The sequence below is a fragment of the Mixophyes fleayi genome, chromosome 12 (assembly GCF_038048845.1).
Source record: "Mixophyes fleayi isolate aMixFle1 chromosome 12, aMixFle1.hap1, whole genome shotgun sequence".
Taxonomy (NCBI): Eukaryota; Metazoa; Chordata; class Amphibia; order Anura; family Limnodynastidae; genus Mixophyes; species Mixophyes fleayi.
This window is the reverse complement of record NC_134413.1, coordinates 71,620,436-71,639,267: the sequence shown is the minus strand read 5'-3', so window position 1 is coordinate 71,639,267 and position 18,832 is coordinate 71,620,436. Positions and strand designations below refer to the sequence as shown.

Sequence of the window (18,832 nt, the reverse complement as noted above, 5' to 3'; positions counted from 1 at the left end):
CATTCACACATCTCATCACGAACTGCCACAGCTGGTTAGTAAATTCCTCATGGTTGATGAGAAGGCTTCTGCCAGATCCTCACATTTCTGCCAGTAGGTTCCTGGGGTAATAATGTAGCACTTAAAGAGAACTTTCTTTACCACTTCAGAGTCTGCACAGTCATCTGGGGTCAATACACAATAGGCCTCTAATGCACGCCCTTGCATTGTAAGGACCAAATAATTGACCCACTCCTTTTTGGACAAAGCATGGAGTTTAGAAATCATTCCAAACACCTGCAAGTGTAGATCACTGTCTCCAACACCGTCCTCAAATTCGGTAAAGTGACAGGACCCAAATCATGGTGCAGCAGATAATGACTTTTTACTGTACAATTTTTCTTGCTTTGCACAGGATTTCGAGATCTACCTTGGACATTGCAGTGTAGTTAACCATCTTTTGCATTCCCTTGTGTGGAAGGAGCTCTTCACTTGACTAACTCGGCTCTCCAAAAAAAAAACCCTAGCATTATCAAATTGCTTGCCACCAGTTATAAACTGTGACTGGATAAGCTTACTCTGCTACCCAGTGTTTGGAGAGGGAGATCTTAAACAGTTTAGTTGGGTTTCCTTCTTACTGTCTGTATCTGGCTGTTACTGACCACTTCTACTGGTGTCACCTGTCAGCAGATATTCACCGACTGTGAATGCCAACTGCACATGAGTTGTAGGAGAATAGTGTTGCCACCAGCTGTCCCCAGGCTCTTTGAGCTCCAGTATGGTGCCCTGCAGACTGGGACTCCTGGATTCATGTGTGAATCTAGGAGGCGCCTCTGCAAGTCTCTTCCAGAAGCCACTGAACTACAGCTGCCAGCGGAGTTTACACACAGAGAGCTCCAGGCTCCTACTTTATCCAGGGGCTGCTCCTGCAGCCCCCACTGTACCATCAGAGATTGGAGACCCCTCCGACACTCCAGTCATCCTGTACTTACAAATGGGAACCGGAGTGGAGGAATTAAAGCTCTGGCTGAGCTCCGATCCTCACTGGACCAGCAGTGGGGTGAGAAGCAATTTCTTTTGTTTTATACCCATTTGAAATAACATTTTGTAAACACACATATCACTTTATACATTTCTACTCCTGGGCTAACCCTTTCAGCGCCAATATCTACATTTATATATTTATTAAAATACACTTTAAAATACATTGCACCTCCAGCACATAGCACTGGGGGGTTAACCCAATTGGCACCGCAGCATTGGAAGGGTTAATCTTTACACGGATGGGAAACCAGCCACAGGGTATGGTAAAATCTACTAACTACATCTTATTAAGATCAGAATTATGCAATCACTCTGCCAGTGTGTTAAAATTTAATATAATCCTACTTTGTTGTACAGTATCTGACATTTTCCCAAGAGTCATATATATAAAACTTCCAAGTTCAAATATAATATATATTTTCTATACTTTCCGATGCCTTGTGTTTTATATGATATTATACTTTCTTCACATTCCCTACATTGTACTACCACATAATTAATTATACTTGTATTAAAATAACCAATTGTTTAGTAATTCCCATGATGTTCATTATTCATTTTGTATCTCAGAGACAACAAAATTTAATCTGTAGGAATGAAACATGTTAAATGTTATCTAGATGTAAAATAAATTCCCTGATTAAGTAGATACAGTGTTTCTAGAGTCTTATTCTTTGTCTTAAACTGATTTGGATATTCCAGTCCTCATGTTCTCTCCAATCTATTAACTGCTACAGCTGCTGTACACGTGTATGATGTCAGCCATGCATTATGCACTGTAAATGGTCCCTAAAACAAAGCCCAGAATATTCAGCCTGATTCATCATTTGTCAATTCCAAAGAAAGATTCGGTGACTAATGGGATCAGTAAGGAGACATGTTCTGCATCATACACCTCACTTGATGCGGCCATTCTGTAAGAGGCATCTTCCTGAAGCTTTCACCTCCTTAAAAGAGTGGGTGCTAAGGGCGGAAATGGGAATCAAGTCAGTTATCCACTATTTGGACATTTTTCTTTTCATGTGACGAGACCAGCGTCTTATGAAAACCTATAATGAATGGGGATAGTATTGGGACAGTCATGCTCCTCAGATTTTGATGATCAGTGTCAGGACACCAGGGCATTAGAGTCAAGGCCCACAGAGTAGCCCTGGTACCTTGGTGTTCTTTGGATCACGCAGACAAAGAGGAGTGGTAGCTATAATAGTACCTTTATTAAAGAAGGTGCAAACACAACTGTAACACAATAACTATATTAAATCGCCAGCATCTAAAAACCTCCCCAACACATCCCCAGATAAAGATGTGAGGAACCGTTACATATGTTTAAACAGTATTTCTTTGGCCGGGCTAAGTTGTAAAAAAGTCTCTGGTCCTGATGCTTTTGTCACAATAGCTCAGTACTCAGGTCTTCCAGATTCCTCCGATTTCTACACTTCTAGGCTTGCTGGTCCTGGCCTCTCGGCCTTATGCTCACTACCGAGATGTTAGTAGCCTGGACCCCTGTCACCCTACTCCTGTAGGCACACCAGGGGGTAAATGTATCAAGCTGAGAGTTTTCCGGCGGGTTTGAAAAACCAATCAGATTCTAGCTATCATTTATTTAGTGCATTTTTTGCAAAATGAAAGCTAGAATCTGATTGGTTGCAAAAGGCAACATCTCAACTTTTCAAATGCGCCGGAAAACTCTCAGCTTGATACATTTACCCCCAGATGTGCAGACTCACAAGCAGCTCCCATTGGGGCAGAGTTATACTGTTGCACCATGTTCAGCCAGAGATGTGCCTAGATGTGAAATTGTAATCAGGACACACGTTGGAGCTGGTAGGAGACAGATCTTCAATACCAAGCTCAGGATATCCAATAAACAACCCTTGGTCTCCTTGCAGGCTCTTTTTAAACAGTTCAGAATTCCCACTGGTCAAATCCCGTCCTGTAAGGTTATCCCAAGTCCGTACAGAATGCCATTGGCTCCCAAATCAGGGGTTGGATATGGGAGTGGAGAGAAGTCATCCCCACATGGGTTTCCCCCCAGCTGGTCTAGTGCATAGTAGTCTGACACAGTCCTAGAGAGAACAATAGAGTAGCAAACTGGTTACTGCAGGGCTTAATCCCAGATGATGAATAGCAACTTCCTGTTTCAATCCCTTCTATACATTCATATGAATTGTTAACGAGTAACTACAAGAGAAATTAGCTCTTAAAAGTTTGTCCTCGTATGTACATTTTCTCAAAATAAAAAATAAATGGCTAAACTAATGTTATTATTTTGTTAGGGTGACTTGGAACCAAATTCAAGACACGCTGCCCACATTATACTATCATGTTACTTTGTACTGATACTACCTCAGTGATATAAGACAGTAGTAGTAGACTTACAAGATTTCAATCTTGGATCAATATAAGCCAATATGTATACATGGATATCCTCCTGGAATCTTGTCCTCTTACTGGATCTCCTTATGATAGGTGTTTAAAAGACAAGTGACAACTGATCACGTAGCCAAAGTTTTATTGCACCAAAGAAGCATAAAAGCAATGTATAATACAAATATTGGCTTATATTGATTCAAGATTGAAATCTTGTAAGTGTATATCCGATAGGGGATTGAGAACACCCATCATGTGGTGTTTTTGTCGTAATTATCAACCCCCACTGGATCCTTGGGATATTTAGTGGTTTTCGGTGTAACCACATATTATATGTTACGCTATGATATGATTTTTTTCTTTTCACTTTTTTTATGTGACCACAATCGTGGTGAATGCCAGAAATCTGAAAGTTACTTTGATCACTGCAAATTTCTGGAATTTGTGGAAGACATACATCAAGATGGAAAGAATATATATATATATATATATATATATATATATATATATTATTTCACAGTTGACTCTTTAAAACTGTTAGCGCCAGCTCTGTCACCATTGGTTATTTTTACAGTTTTTTATTTTTGCACATTGTATGTGGATTGTGTGTGTGTGTGTGTGTGAACAGAGGCTGCTTTCAGTTGGCCTGCGCAGATATACCAATCTTTTTATTGTATTATAATTAGAGATGGGCGGGTCCGGTTCTCCGAGAACCGAACCCACCCGAACTTTGGGTATCCGAGTACCGAGCTGAGCAGCTCGGTACTCTCCCGCCCATTCCGAATCCAAATCGAGGCCGAACGTCATTGTGACGTTGTCGGATCTCGGGACTCGGTTCTCGCGATACTTCAACTTTATAAATACACGCCTCCACAGCAATCCATCGCCATTTGACAGAGGGAGAGAGCAGGGTGTAGTCATAGGCTAATTAGAGCAGGGACAGAGAATACAATATTGTTCTTGCAATTGCTCTAACCAAAATCGCTAGTGCAGAGAGGAGGATAGAGGTTTATTATTTTTTCTTCATATTTGGCACTCCCCAGCGCTTTTGGGGTGTCCCCCATAATTGTGCATTAATATTTCTGGCTGTCAAAAGTCATATCTGTCAGCAGTATCTACTAAATAATTTGTAGCACACCTCAGTGCTTTTGGGGTGTCCTCCCTAATTGTGCATTAATATTTCTGGCTGTCAAAAGTCATATCTGTCAGCAGTATCTACTAAATAATTTTTAGCACTCCTCAGTGCTTTTGGGGTGTCCTCCCTAATTGTGCATTAATATTTCTGGCTGTCAAAAGTCATATCTGTCAGCAGTATCTACTAAATAATTTGTAGCACACCTCAGTGCTTTTGGGGTGTCCTCCCTAATTGTGCATTAATATTTCTGGCTGTCAAAAGTCATATCTGTCAGCAGTATCTACTAAATAATTTTTAGCACTCCTCAGTGTTTTTGGGGTGTCCTCCCTAATTGTGCATTAATATTTCTGGCTGTCAAAAGTCATATCTGTCAGCAGAATCTACTAAATAATTTTTAGCACTCCCCAGTGGTTTGCGCTCAGAATGGATTCAAAGCAGTCCACATATGATCTAAATGAGCAACCAGGTTCTGTCACCAGTCCTGATGTTAGTGTTCCCAGTACGTCATCTGGCCAAGGCGATGTCAAACAACAGAGTGTTTTCAAATTAGTGCAAAAAACAAAAACCAAAAAAAAATTTACTGTATTGAAGCGAAAAAGAAGTGTAACTGAGCAAAAGTTAAGTGACGATAAAAAAAAAATTGCAAGCATGCCATTCTACACACGCAGTGGCAAAGAGAGAATGAGGCCTTCACCTTTGGCTATTAGTGGCAGATCCCAAAAAGTTACCCAGCCTACAATTGGTGCACAACTACTGTTACGCGTCAAAGCCGAGCTGCAAGATAACAGTGAGGCATTACAGGAGAATATTTGCTCTGATTCACAAATGACAACAATCCCTGTGGAGAGTCCATCCAACAGTGGGATGTCTAATAGTGAGCATTCTGCTGATGTGTGCCTTAATAGCCCGAGTGTAGCCGGTGATACCCAAATTGAGGATGCCACTTTGGAATTAGAAGAGGATGAGGGGGAGATTTGTGTAGGCGACGAGGGCGCTAATGAGGATGTTGATGAGGATGAGGTTGTTTGTGTAAGTCCTGCACCAGTGGCAGCAGTTCTGGCACGTGACAAGAAAAAGGCCATTGTCATGCCTGGGCATAAAACAAAAAAATCCACTTCTTATGTGTGGAATTATTTCTACCCAAATCCAGACAACAATTGTATAGCCATTTGTAGTGTATGTCAAGCCACAGTCAGTCGAGGGAGGGACCTTAACCATCTTGGAACCTCGTCTATGTTACGCCATTTAACGAGAGTTCATGGCAAAGTGTTGGGAAAAGCTGAAAGTTCTTCCCAAAAGAATACAAGCACTCCCTCATCAGCTAAGACCCTCCGCTCACCGACATACCGACGGCTACAAAATACACCCACCACACCATCCTCATCAATATCCTCAGTAGCGCTCGGAGTTAGCCCGGCATCCCACTTAAGGCTGGATGACTCCGGCACTATTATTGATTCCTCTGAAGAAAGCGTTAGTCCTGCTGCTGCTGCTGTTGCTGCTGCTGGGGGTGAATCGTCATCCCAGAGGCAGGTGAATAAAATGAGCAGTCCTACATTTCAGCAATTAACTGTGAAACAATCATTTGCGAGGGGAAGCAAATATGACAGCAGTCACCCAGTCGCCAAGCGAATCACAGACGCCATGGCTGCAATGTTAGTGTTAGATCTGCGTCCAATCTCCACAATAAACGCAGCTGGTTTTTCACAGTTAATTGAGGTTTTGTGTCTGCGTTACAGAATTCCATCGCGACACCATTTCTCCCGTAAAGCTATTCCACAACTATACCAAAAAGTGTGTAAAAATGTAGAGATTGCGCTGAAAAATGCCATTCTGCCCTCTGTTCACTTAACCACAGATATGTGGACAAGTGGAAGTGGCCAAACCAAAGACTATATGACTGTGACAGCCCACTGGGTTGGTCATTCACCTTCACCAGCAGGAACAGCAGCAGCATGTACACCACTACGTAACATTTGTCACAGGCAGGCCATTCTTTGTATCACCGGCTTCACTAACAGGCATACGGCTGACAATTTGTTACGCAAACTGAGAGATGTGATTGATGCATGGCTTATACCACTCGGACTCTCCCCAGGGTATGTCATTTCAGATAACGCCAACAATATAGTGCGAGCATTACAGCTGGGTGATTTCCAACATATTCCCTGTTTTGCTCACACCATCAACTTGGTGGTGCAGAGCTTCCTACGAAATAACCGTGAGGTGCAGGAGATGCTTTCGGTGGCCCGTAAAATTTCAGGCCATTTCAGGCATTCAGCCACAGCATGTAGGAGATTACAGCAGCTCCAAGAGCAGTTTAACTTGCCCTGCCACCAACTTAAGCAAGAGGTGGTAACTCGGTGGAATTCCACCCTGTACATGCTTCAGAGGATGGAGGAACAGCGCAAAGCCATCCAAGCATATTGCACAAGTCATGACATTGGGAAAGGAGGGGGGATGTATTTCACTCTTGCACAGTGGGGAATCCTTTCAGTGCTGTGCAAGGTGCTGAAACCATTTGAAGTTGTGACATGTGAGGTCAGTGCTGACTCTGCTAGTTTGAGCCAAGTCATTCCTTTAATTAGACTATTGGAAAAGCAGCTTGAGAAAATGAAGGAGGAGCTGAAAGCAAGCAATTCAGCAAAGTATGTTGGCCTTGTCGATCAAGTACTTAATTCGCTTCACAATGATCCTCGAGTTATTAAGATCTTGAACTCGGATCAGTACGTTTTGGCCACTGTGCTTGATCCAAGGTTTAAAACCTACATTGAGTCTTTACTTGTAAATGAGCGAGATGTGAACTTTTGCAAGGAGCTATTGCTCAGCAAGTTGGCCGCTGAACTGGGCCTCGGCTTGACGACGTGTCCTCCTTCACTTTCTCAAGCTGTTGCTCGTAAAAAATTAAATTTCCAAAAAAGAAGCAGGGAAGACACAGGGGGCAGACCAGAACAATTTAACATCTGGGCTGGTTTGAAGGATTTTTCAAAAAAATTTGTCACTTTGCCCATAACTCCATCCAATATGAGTATAAACATGCAAAGGATGGTGGAGGATTACTTTCAAGAGGTAGTTGATATGGAAATGTCAGACAGTCCCTTTCCTTACTGGGAAGAAAAGCAGGCCATTTGGAAACCCATGTACAAACTTGCTTTGCAATACCTAAGCTGCCCACCCTCCAGTGTGTACTCTGAACGAGTGTTCAGCACAGCAGGGAACTTAGTCAGTGATCGCCGTAGAAGGTTACTTCCCAAAAATGTGGAGAAAATGATGTTTATAAAAATGAACTACATCTTCCACGAGAAAGGCCTTCACCATCCAAGACATCCAAGCACTGACTGTTCTCTAATGGCGGATTCAAGCGGCGATGAATTGATAGTCTGTGATGATGACGTACACACTGATGAGGGTGAGGATTAAGCTGAAGATGATGCCGATAACATCTTTTTAAAACTTTCTATGTAAGTGTAGGGTGCAATCTACCCCCAAAGAGGAAAGGGACTTGTGGCATTTCCATATCACATACCATCTTGAAAGGCTGCTGTTAGGGCAATTTATCCTTAAGGGTAGGGTGTCATAGACAGAGTGACCCTAAACTGGCTTTGTCCATTTTTCATAATATTGTACAGTCTATAATGGCTGAATTTTTTGGTATTTTATACAAGTGGAGGGGGGCCTAGAGAGACAGAAACCAAACTGTCTTTCTCCATGTCAATTAATATTGTACAGTCTATAATGGCTGAATTTTTTGGTATTTTATACAAGTGGAGGGGGGCCTTGAGAGACAGAAACCAAACTGGCTTTTTCCATTTCTTTACATATTTAACTATAAGTGTAGGGTGTAATATACATTCAAAGACGATGGCTGCATTGCCAATATGCATAGATGGAGAGGAAGACAATCTGTTTTGTGTGTAGAATAGGCCTACCAACGAAGAATTAAACTGTTTTTTTGGATGATTTATTACCTCAACAATTAGATTACTTGTCTCTAAAACAGTTGGAGCACTAAATTGGGTTAATTTAGGCCCAAAAACATGGATTTTCCAAAAAAATAGCAAAACAAAACCAAAACCAAAACCAAAACACGCAATGGCGGTTTTGCAAAACCAAAACCAAAACACGACGGTAATCCAGATCCAAAACCAAAACATGGGGGTCAGTGACCATCTCTATATTAAACACAGGGAGAGTGTACAAACTCCACACAGATAAGGCCATGGTTGGGAATTGAACTCGCAACCCCAGTGTTGTAAGGCAGGAGTGCTAACCACTAGGCCACCATACTGTCCTTGATGCAAGAGCCATGTATGTATCATTTATTGATCTAAAATAAATTTTAGCCTAACCCTAACCCTAATTCTCATGTGCCTGGGAATTAAAGGTAGATCCTACCCCTACCAGACTTGCAGGAATAAGTTTGTGATTTCATTTGGGCTGGGAGGACAGACAAAAGAGAACACACAGAGAATTTTACTAAGTGGAAAATACATAAAATACATAAAATCCTCCGGATTCACTGGAATTTATTTTAGATCAATAAATGATACATACATGGCTCTTGCATCAAGGACAGTATGGTGGCCTAGTGGTTAGCACTCCTGCCTTACAAAACTGGGCTTGTGAGTTCAATTCCTGACCATGGCATTATATGTTTGGAGTTAGTATGCTCTCCCTGTGTTTGATGTATAAATAGCCAATGACAGTTACTGTAATTTAGAAACTTTTTTTCCCCCATTAACAATTAACTGGGCACATCTTTTTCTCTTACGCCGGCCAATGGCCCGATGTCGCAGCGTGTAGCTACGGCTCAAAGTCTCCGCAGTGCGCTGTGTTGTAGCGTTGCCTCGGGTCCAAAGACTGCCCACAGCGAGTGCCCCAGTTTGGATGAATTGCTAAAATTCTTGATTATTTGTGGACAATGAATATCAGAGAGGAGACACAAAGAAGCAGTGGGTATTTTATTGCTCTCGGTTCCCACCAGAAAGAAGCCTGGCTTGGAAAAGCAACACAGAAAACCCCAGTCCTGTTTTTTTCTGGCTATTTTCAAGAATTCACTGAAATCCAGTGAAATCATCCAGATCCAGTGGGACTGTTTTGAAATCAAGGGGTGATTGCAGTGATTTGAAATCAATCTCACTGACTCTGGGTGATTTCAGTTGATTTTCCCTGATTTCAGTGAATTGAAGAAATTTGAAGAAAAAAACCAGGACGGGGTTTTGGCTCATACTTCCAGTCTTATTTGATTGAATGCAAAAACCCAATTATTTGTGAACAATGGATATCAGACATAAGGAAAGGAAGGTGTGCAGAGGTACATTTGTGTAATTCCATCAAAGGAGGACTTTTTAAAGCCAGTCCTGTTTTTATCTGTAATTTTCCTTAATTCACTGAAATCAGGAGAAATCTAGTAAAATCACCCGGGTTCAGTGGCACTGATTTGAAATCAGTGGGTGACAGTAATGATTTTACTTCAGTTTGTCAGAAATCTATAGGACATAACGTTCCTAAGGCTTCTGGGGAGGATTAGTTTGATCAAGATGAACACCCTACTAAAAGTCTTATTCCTCTTCCTACCCCTCCCAGACTTGCAGAAATAAGTTTGTGATTTCATTTGGGCTGGGAGGACACACAAAATAGAACATACAAGCTCCACACAGATAAGGCCATGGTTGGGAATCAAACTCATGACCCCAGTGCTGTAAGGCAGAAGTGCTAACCACTAAGCCACTGTGCTGCCTGTAATTTGTTCTGAGTTTCTTGTCATTTGTCAGGTATAGCCTTGGAACTGCTCTTCCTTCTTCCTCGACATCTGGCAACGGCAGAAACCCACATGCAACTTTTACTTATTGAAATCCGAAGCTTCAGAAATCATTGCTCCATCGATGACTTCCCTGCTATGTCCAAATAAGTTAAAGGGGTTGCATGGCTCCGCCCAGTCAGAGGGTTGGGCCAATGATTCAGCCAATAAGCTCTCAACAGCGCCTATAAGACACCCATCTGCCCCTCCCACAGCAGGTATTTGTCCTAAAAGCTGTTAGGAATTAGTATCTAGCTTCTATTAGTAGGGTTGTTTCTCTAAGAGGCCAAGATCTACCTTTAATTCCCAGGCACATGAGAATTTTACTAAGTGGAAAATACAGAAAATCCTCCGGATTCACTGGAATTTATTTTAGATCAATAAATGATACATACATGGCTCTTGCATTGAGGACAGCACGGTGGCCTAGTGGTTAGCACTCCTGCCTAACAACACTGGGGTTGTGAGTTCAATTCCCGACCATGGCCTTATCTGTGTGGAGTTTGTACGCTCTCCCTGTGTATGCTATATAAATAGCCGATGACAGTTACTGTACTTTAGAAACTTTTTCCTCACAATTAACTGGGCACATCTTTTTCTCTTACGCCTGCCAATGGCCCGATGTCACAGCGTGTAGCCACGGCTCAAAGTCTCCGCAGTGCGCTGTGTTGTAGCGTTGCCTCGGGTCTAAAGACCGCCCACAGCGAGTGCCCGCGTTTGGATGAATTGCTAAAATTCTTGATTATTTGTGGACAATGAATATCAGAGAAGAGACACAAAGAAGCAGTGGGTATTTTATTGTTATTTGTGGACAATGAATATCAGAGAGGAGACACAAAGAAGCAGTGGGTATTTTATTGCTCTCGGTTCCCACCAGAATGAAGCCTGGCTTGGAAAAGCTACACATAAAACCCCAGTCCTGTTTTTTTCTGGCTATTTTCCACAATTCACTGAAATCCAGTGAAATTACCCAGATCCAGTGGGACTGATTTGAAATCAAGGGATGATTGCAGTGATTTGAAATCAATCTCACTGAATCTGGGTGATTTTAGTTGATTTTCCCTGATTTCAGTGAATTGAAGAAATTTGAAGAAAAATACCAGGACGGGGTTTTGGCTCATACTTCCAGTCTTATTTGATTGAATGCAAAAACCCAATTATTTGTGAACAATGGATATCAGACATAAGGAAAGGAAGGTGTGCAGAGGTACATTTGTATAATTCCATCAAAGGAGGACTTTTTAAAGCCAGTCCTGTTTTTATCTGTAATTTTCCTTAATTCACTGAAATCAGGAGAAATCTAGTAAAATCACCCAGGTTCAGTGGCACTGATTTGAAATCAGTGGGTGACAGTAATGATTTTACTTCAGTTTGTCAGAAATCTGGGTGAATTCAGTGGATTGAAGAAGATTCAAGATAAGAAAAACAGGACAGGCTCAAATTTGTTTACGGGGAATTATATTCCACTAATCTTCAAGTTACGCTCTTAATATAGGACATGGTGTTCCTAAGGCTTCTGTGGAGGATTAATATTATCAAGATAAACACCCTACTAAAAGTCTTATTCCTCTTCCTCCTAGACTTGCAGAAATAAGTTTGTGATTTCGTTTGAGCTGGGAGAACAAACACAGAGAAAACACACAAACTCCACACATATAAGGTCATGGTAGGGAATCAAACTCATGACCCCAGTGCTGTGAGGCAGAAGTGCTAACCACTGAGCCACCATTCTGCTATACTCTAAATGTCCCTCTCTATCTCCTCCTTGGCTCATCAGGCTGCCCCACATCCCACAGCTGGCCCTACCCTCCAACGCTGGGCATGTTTGAGGAAACTAAAACACATTTCTTACATATTGTCTCCTCTCACCACACTGACCCACAATCCAAACTTCCCACCAGGACTACAGCCGGGGGTTTTTCAGTGGTTAGCACCTCTGCTTTGCAGTATTGGGGTCTTGAGTACAATTCCCACCCATGACCTTATCTGGGTAGAGGTTGTATGTTGCCCACATTTGCATGGGTTTCATCACACAATCCAAAAACATACTAGTAGGTTGCTTTGCTGCTATTAAATTGACTTTAGTCTGTGTATGTGAGGGAATTTAGACTGTAAGCGCCAATGGTCAAGGACTGATGTGAGTTCTCTGTACAGCGCTGCGGAATTAGTGGCGCTATATAAATAGCTGATGATGATAGTTGCTATAATTTAGAAACCTTTTTTTTTCCTTTCAAAATTAACTGGACGCATACTCTTATGCCGGCCTATGGCCACATGTTGCACCAAGTAGCCACGACTCAAAGTCTCCGCAGTGCGCTGTGTTGTAGACTGACCGCGCCCTGCCCCCTTCCACCACGACCTTCTCAGGATCTCCCGGAATTCACTTTTCAAAGGTTGGTAAGTATGTAAGATATCGAGAACATGGACCAGTTGCCAATGAGAAATTTTGGTCCCTTATTACTAGAGATGGGCGGGTCCGGTTCCCCGAGAACCGAACCCACCCGAACTTTGGCTATCCGAGTACCGAGCTGAGGAGAAGCTCGGTACTCTCCCGTCCGTTCCGAATCCAAATCGAGGCCGAACGTCATCGTGACGTCGTCGGATCTCGGGGCTCGGTTCTCGCGATACTTCAACATTATAAATACACGCCTCTACAGCAATCCATCGCCATTTGACAGAGGGAGAGAGCAGGGTGTAGTCACAGGCTGATTAGAGCAGGGACAGAGAATCAAATATTCTTCTTGCAATTGCTCTAACAAAAATCGCTAGAGAAGAGAGGAGGATAGAGGTTTATTATTTTTTGTTAATATTTGGCACTCCCCAGTGCTTTTAGGGTGTCCCCCATAATTGTGCATAAATATTTCTGGCTGTCAAAAGTCATATCTGTCAGCAGTATCTACCAAATAATTTTTAGCACTCCCCAGTGCTTTTGGGGTGTCCTCCCTAATTGTGCATAAATATTTCTGTCTGTCAAAAGTCATATCTGTCAACAGTCCTGATGTTAGTGTTCCCAGTACGTCATCTGGCCAAGGCGATGTCAAACAACAGAGTGTTTCCAAATCAGTGCAAAAAACAAAAAAAAAAAAAAATTTTACTGTATTGAAGCGAAAAAGAAGTGTTACTGAGCAAAAGTTAAGTGACGATCAAAAAAAAATTGCAAGCATGCCATTCTACACACGCAGTGGCAAAGAGAGAATGAGGCCTTCACCTTTGGCTATTAGTGGCAGATCCCAAAAAGTTACCCAGCCTACAATTGGTGCACAACTACTGTTACGCGTCAAAGCCGAGCTGCAAGATAACAGTGAGGCATTACAGGAGAATGTTTGCTCTGATTCACAAATGACAACAATCCCTGTGGAGAGTCCATCCAACAGTGGGATGTCTAATCGTGAGCATTCTGCTGATGTGTGCCTTAATAGCCCGAGTGTAGCCGGTGATACACAAACTGAGGATGCCACTTTGGAATTAGAAGAGGATGAGGGGGAGATTTGTGTAGGCGATGAGGGCGCTAATGAGGATGTTGATGAGGATGAGGTTGTTTGTGTAAGTCCTGCACCAGTGGCAGCAGTTCTGGCACGTGACAAGAAAAAGGCCATTGTCATGCCTCGGCATAAAACAAAAAAATCCACTTCTTATGTGTGGAATTATTTCTACCCAAATCCAGACAACAATTGTATAGCCATTTGTAGTGTATGTCAAGCCACAGTCAGTCGAGGGAGGGACCTTAACCATCTTGGAACATCGTCTATGTTACGCCATTTAACGAGAGTTCATGGCAAAGTGTTGGGAAAAACTGAAAGTTCTTCCCAAAAAATTACAAGCACTCCATCATCAGCTAAGACCCTCCGCTCACCGACATACCGACGGCTACAAAATACACCCACCACACCATCCTCATCAATATCATCAGTAGCGCTCGGAGTTAGCCTGGCATCCCACTTAAGGCTGGATGACTCCTGCACTATTATTGATTCCTCTGAAGAAAGTGTTAGTCCCACTGCTGCTGCTGTTGCTGCTGCTGGAGGTGAATCGTCATCCCAGAGGCAGGTCAAGAAAATGAGCAGTCCTACATTTCAGCAATTAACTGTGAAACAATCATTTGCGAGGGGAAGCAAATATGACAGCAGTCACCCAGTCGCCAAGCGAATCACAGACGCCATGGCTGCAATGTTAGTGTTAGATCTGCGTCCAATCTCCACAATAAACGCAGCTGGTTTTACACAGTTAATTGAGGTTTTGTGTCCGTGTTACAGAATTCCATCGCGACACCATTTCTCCCGTAAAGCAATTCCACAACTATACCAAAAAGTGTGTAAAAATGTAGAGATTGCGCTGAAAAATGCCATTCTGCCCACTTTCCACTTAACCACAGATATGTGCACAAGTGGAAGTGGCCAAACCAAAGACTATATGACTGTGACAGCCCACTGGGTTGGTCATTCACCTTCACCAGCAGGAACAGCAGCAGCATGTACACCACTACGTAACATTTGTCACAGGCAGGCCACTCTTTGTATCACCGGCTTCACTAACAGGCATACGACTGACAATTTGTTATGCAAACCGAGAGATGTGATTGATGCATGGCTTATACCACTCGTACTCTCCCCAGGGTATGTCATTTCTGATAACGCCAACAATATAGTGCGAGCATTACAGCTGGGTGATTTCCAACATATTTCCTGTTGCGCTCACACCATCAACTTGGTGGTGCAGAGCTTCCTACGAAATAACCGTGAGGTGCAGGAGATGCTTTCGGTGGCCCGTAAAATTTCAGGCCATTTCAGGCATTCAGCCACAGCATGTAGGAGATAACAGCAGCTCCAAGAGCAGTTTAACTTGCCCTGCCACCAACTTAAGCAAGAGGTGGTAACTAGGTGGAATTCCACCCTGTACATGCTTCAGAGGATGGAGGAACAGCGCAAAGCCATCCAAGCATATTGCACAAGCCATGACATTGGGAAAGGAGGGGGGATGTATTTCACTCTTGCACAGTGGGGAATCCTTTCAGTCCTGTGCAAGGTGCTGAAACCATTTGAAGTTGTGACGTGTGAGGTGAGTGCAGACTCTGCTAGTTTGAGCCAAGTCATTCCTTTAATTAGACTATTGGAAAAGCAGCTTGAGAAAATGAAGGAGGAGCTGAAAGCAAGCAATTCAGCAAAGTATGTTGGCCTTGTCGATCAAGTACTTAATTCGCTTCACAATGATCCTCGAGTTATTAAGATCTTGAAATCGGATCAGTACGTTTTGGCCACTGTGCTTGATCCAAGGTTTAAAACCTACATTGAGTCTTTACTTGTAAATGAGCGAGATGTGAACTTTTGCAAGGAGCTATTGCTCAGCAAGTTGGCCGATGAACTGGGCTTTGGATTGACAACGTGTCCTCCTTCACTTTCTCAAGCAGCTGCTGCTCGTAAAAAATTAAATTTCCAAAAAAGAAGCAGTGAAGACGCAGGGGGCAGAGCAGAACAATTTAACATCTGGGTTGGTTTGAAGGATTTTTCAAAAAAATGTGTCACTTTGCCATAACTCCATCCAATAAGAGTATAAACATGCAAAGGATGGTGGAGGATTACTTTCAAGAGGTAGTTGATATGGAAATGTCAGACAGTCCCTTTCCTTACTGGGAAGAAAAGCAGGCCATTTGGAAACCCATGTACAAACTTGCTTTACAATACCTAAGCTGCCCACCCTCCAGTGTGTACTCTGAACGAGTATTTAGTACAGCCGGGAACTTAGTCAGTGATCGCTGTAGAAGGTTACTTCCCAAAAATGTGGAGAAAAAGATGTTTATAAAAATAAACTACATCTTCCACGAGGAAGGTCTTCACCATCAAAGACATCCAAGCACTGACTGTTCTCTAATGGCTGATTCAAGCGGCGATGAATTGATAGTCTGTGATTATGACGTACACACTGATGAGGGTGAGGATGAAGCTAAGGATGATGACGATAACATCTTTTTAAAACTTTCTATGTAAGTGTAGGGTGCAATCTACCTCCAAAGAGGAAAGGGACTTGTGGCATTTCCATATCACGTACCGTCTTGAAAGGCTGCCGTTTGGGCAATTTATCCTTAAGGGTAGGGTGTCATAGACAGAGTGACCCCAAACTGGCTTTCTCCATGTCAATTAATATTGTACAGTCTATAACGGCTGAATTTTTTGGTATTTTATACAAGTGGAGGGGGGCCTAGAGAGCCAGAAACCAAACTGCCTTTTTCCATTTCTTTACATATTTAACTGTAAGTGTAGGGTGTAATATACATCCAAAGACGATGGCTGCATTGCCAATATGCATAGATGGAGAGGAAGACAATCTGTTTTGTGTGTAGAATAGACCTACCAACGAAGAATTAAACTGTTTTTTGGATGATTTATTACCTCTACAATTAGATTACTTATCTCTAAAACAGTTGGAGCACTAAATTGGGTTATTTTAGGCCCAAAAACATTGATTTTTCCAACAAAATAGCAAAACAAAACCAAACAAAACCAAAACTAAAACCAAAACACGCAATGGCTGTTTTGCAAAACCAAAACCAAAACACGACGGTAATCCAGATCCAAAACGAATCCAAAACCAAAACACGGGCGTCAGTGACCATCTCTAATTCTAACCCAAACTCTCTCTCAAATTACTACCCCATCTCCCAGCTCCCATGCCCCTTCAAACTTCACGAGAGAATTGCCTATACTCGCCTCACACGCTTCCTTTCTGCAAACAACCTACTGGATCCCCTTGAGTCAAGCTTTCGTTCCCAACACTCCACAGAGACTGCGCTGACCAAGGTTGTTGTCAATGATCTGATCACAGCTAAAACTAAACATGATTACTCTCTTCTAATTCTCCTGGATCTCTCTGCTGCATTTGACACTGTTGACCACTCTCTCCTCAAACAAATGCTACAATCCCTAGGTCTTGAAGGCACTGTCCTATCCTGGTTCTCATCCTACCTATCTAATCGCTCTTTCAGTGTTAATTTCTCTGGATCCACCTCTGCTCCACTTCCTTTATCAGTTGGAGTACCGCAAGGCTTAGTCCTAGGTCCTCTGCTATTCTCTATCTACACCACTTCTCTTGGAAAACTAATAAGTTCCTTTCAGTATCATCTCTATGCGGATGATACACAAATCTATCTATCCTCTCCTGATCTTTCACCATCTGTGTTGTCTCGCGTTACTGACTGTCTTTCTGCCATTTCATCTTGGATGTCTTCTCGCCAACTCAAACTCGATCTTTCAAAAACAGAATTAATAATATTCCCACCCAACAATAGAAGCTTCCTGCCTGATATTTCTATTTCTGTTGATAACATGACCATAAATCCCACCCTGCAAGCTCGTTGCCTAGGTGTAATCCTTGACTCACAACTATCCTTTGTTCCCCTCATCATGTTACATACATCTAAAAAGCATTTTCAGAATACGTACATATCTCCCACAAGACACTGCAAAAACATTAATTCATGCCCTCATCATCTCCCACATCGACTATTGCAATTCCCTCCTTACTGGTCTTCCCAAAGTCAGACTCAAACCCCTACAATCTATTTTGCACGCAGCGGCTAGATTGATTTTCCTAGAATCGTTCTTCCTCTGCTGAGCCACTCTGTCAGTCTCTACATTGGCTGCCTGTTTTTCACCGAATCCAATATAAATTACTTCTACTAACATACAAGGCCATCATCATTGCACCGACATACATCTCCTCACTTGTCTCAAAGTATCTCCCAACTCGACACCTCCGTTCTGCACAAGATCTGCGTCTCTCTTCCACTCTCATCTCTTCCTCCCATTCCCATTAACAGGACTTTTTTCGGGCTGCACCCACTTTATGGAATTCCCTCCCTGGCACAATAAGACTTTCCTATAGTCTTCAAACTTTCAAGCGTTCTCTGAAAACCCACCTCTTCAGGGAAGCTTATAATATTCCTCAACCCCCATCTTAATCTCCCTAGGTTACCCTAAAACCATAATCTACACAGCTAACACAAGACAGCAACCGTCTGACCAACACTGCTGTGTGACTGATCACACAGCCCACTGAATACTTTTTACCTTCGCAATCTGGCTGGATCAATATGCAATATGTAGCACTTACCCTCATGAATCAAAACTAGCATTGTCCTATAGATTGTAAGCTTGCGAGCAGGGCCCTCTTACTTCTCTGTCTGTATTACCCAGTATTGTTTTATTACTGTGCTTGTTCCCAATTGTACAACGCTACGGATATTGCTGGCGCTATATACAGTGGGTGGATTCAGACAGTTCTCACCGGTTCGCCAGAACCGAAACCTAATTTTAGGGTCAGTTCAGTGAACTGGTGGCTACAGACTGAGTCCACCCTCTTCGTTGGTGGGGGGAGCAGGGTCCTTTAAACAAAATTAAAATACTCACCTGTTCGCTGTGTCGGCACTCCTCCTCCCTGCTCCACCTGCAATGAATGTCGGGCATGATGTCATCACGTCACGCCCGACATTCAGTGAGGAGCGGCACAGAGAG

General features: G+C 42.7%; 1 protein-coding gene across 1 annotated transcript in view; it reads left to right on the top strand.

The window, feature by feature from the left end:
• The first annotated feature begins 757 nt into the window (after nt 1-757).
• Nucleotides 758-18,832, top strand: part of LOC142108362 (uncharacterized) — a 75,646-nt gene continuing 57,571 nt past the window's right edge. The window contains exons 1-2 of the mRNA XM_075191988.1: nt 758-1,039; nt 2,913-2,977. Of these exons, the coding sequence (XP_075048089.1) occupies nt 758-1,039; nt 2,913-2,977 (347 nt within the window). The remainder of the gene's footprint in view (nt 1,040-2,912; nt 2,978-18,832) is intronic.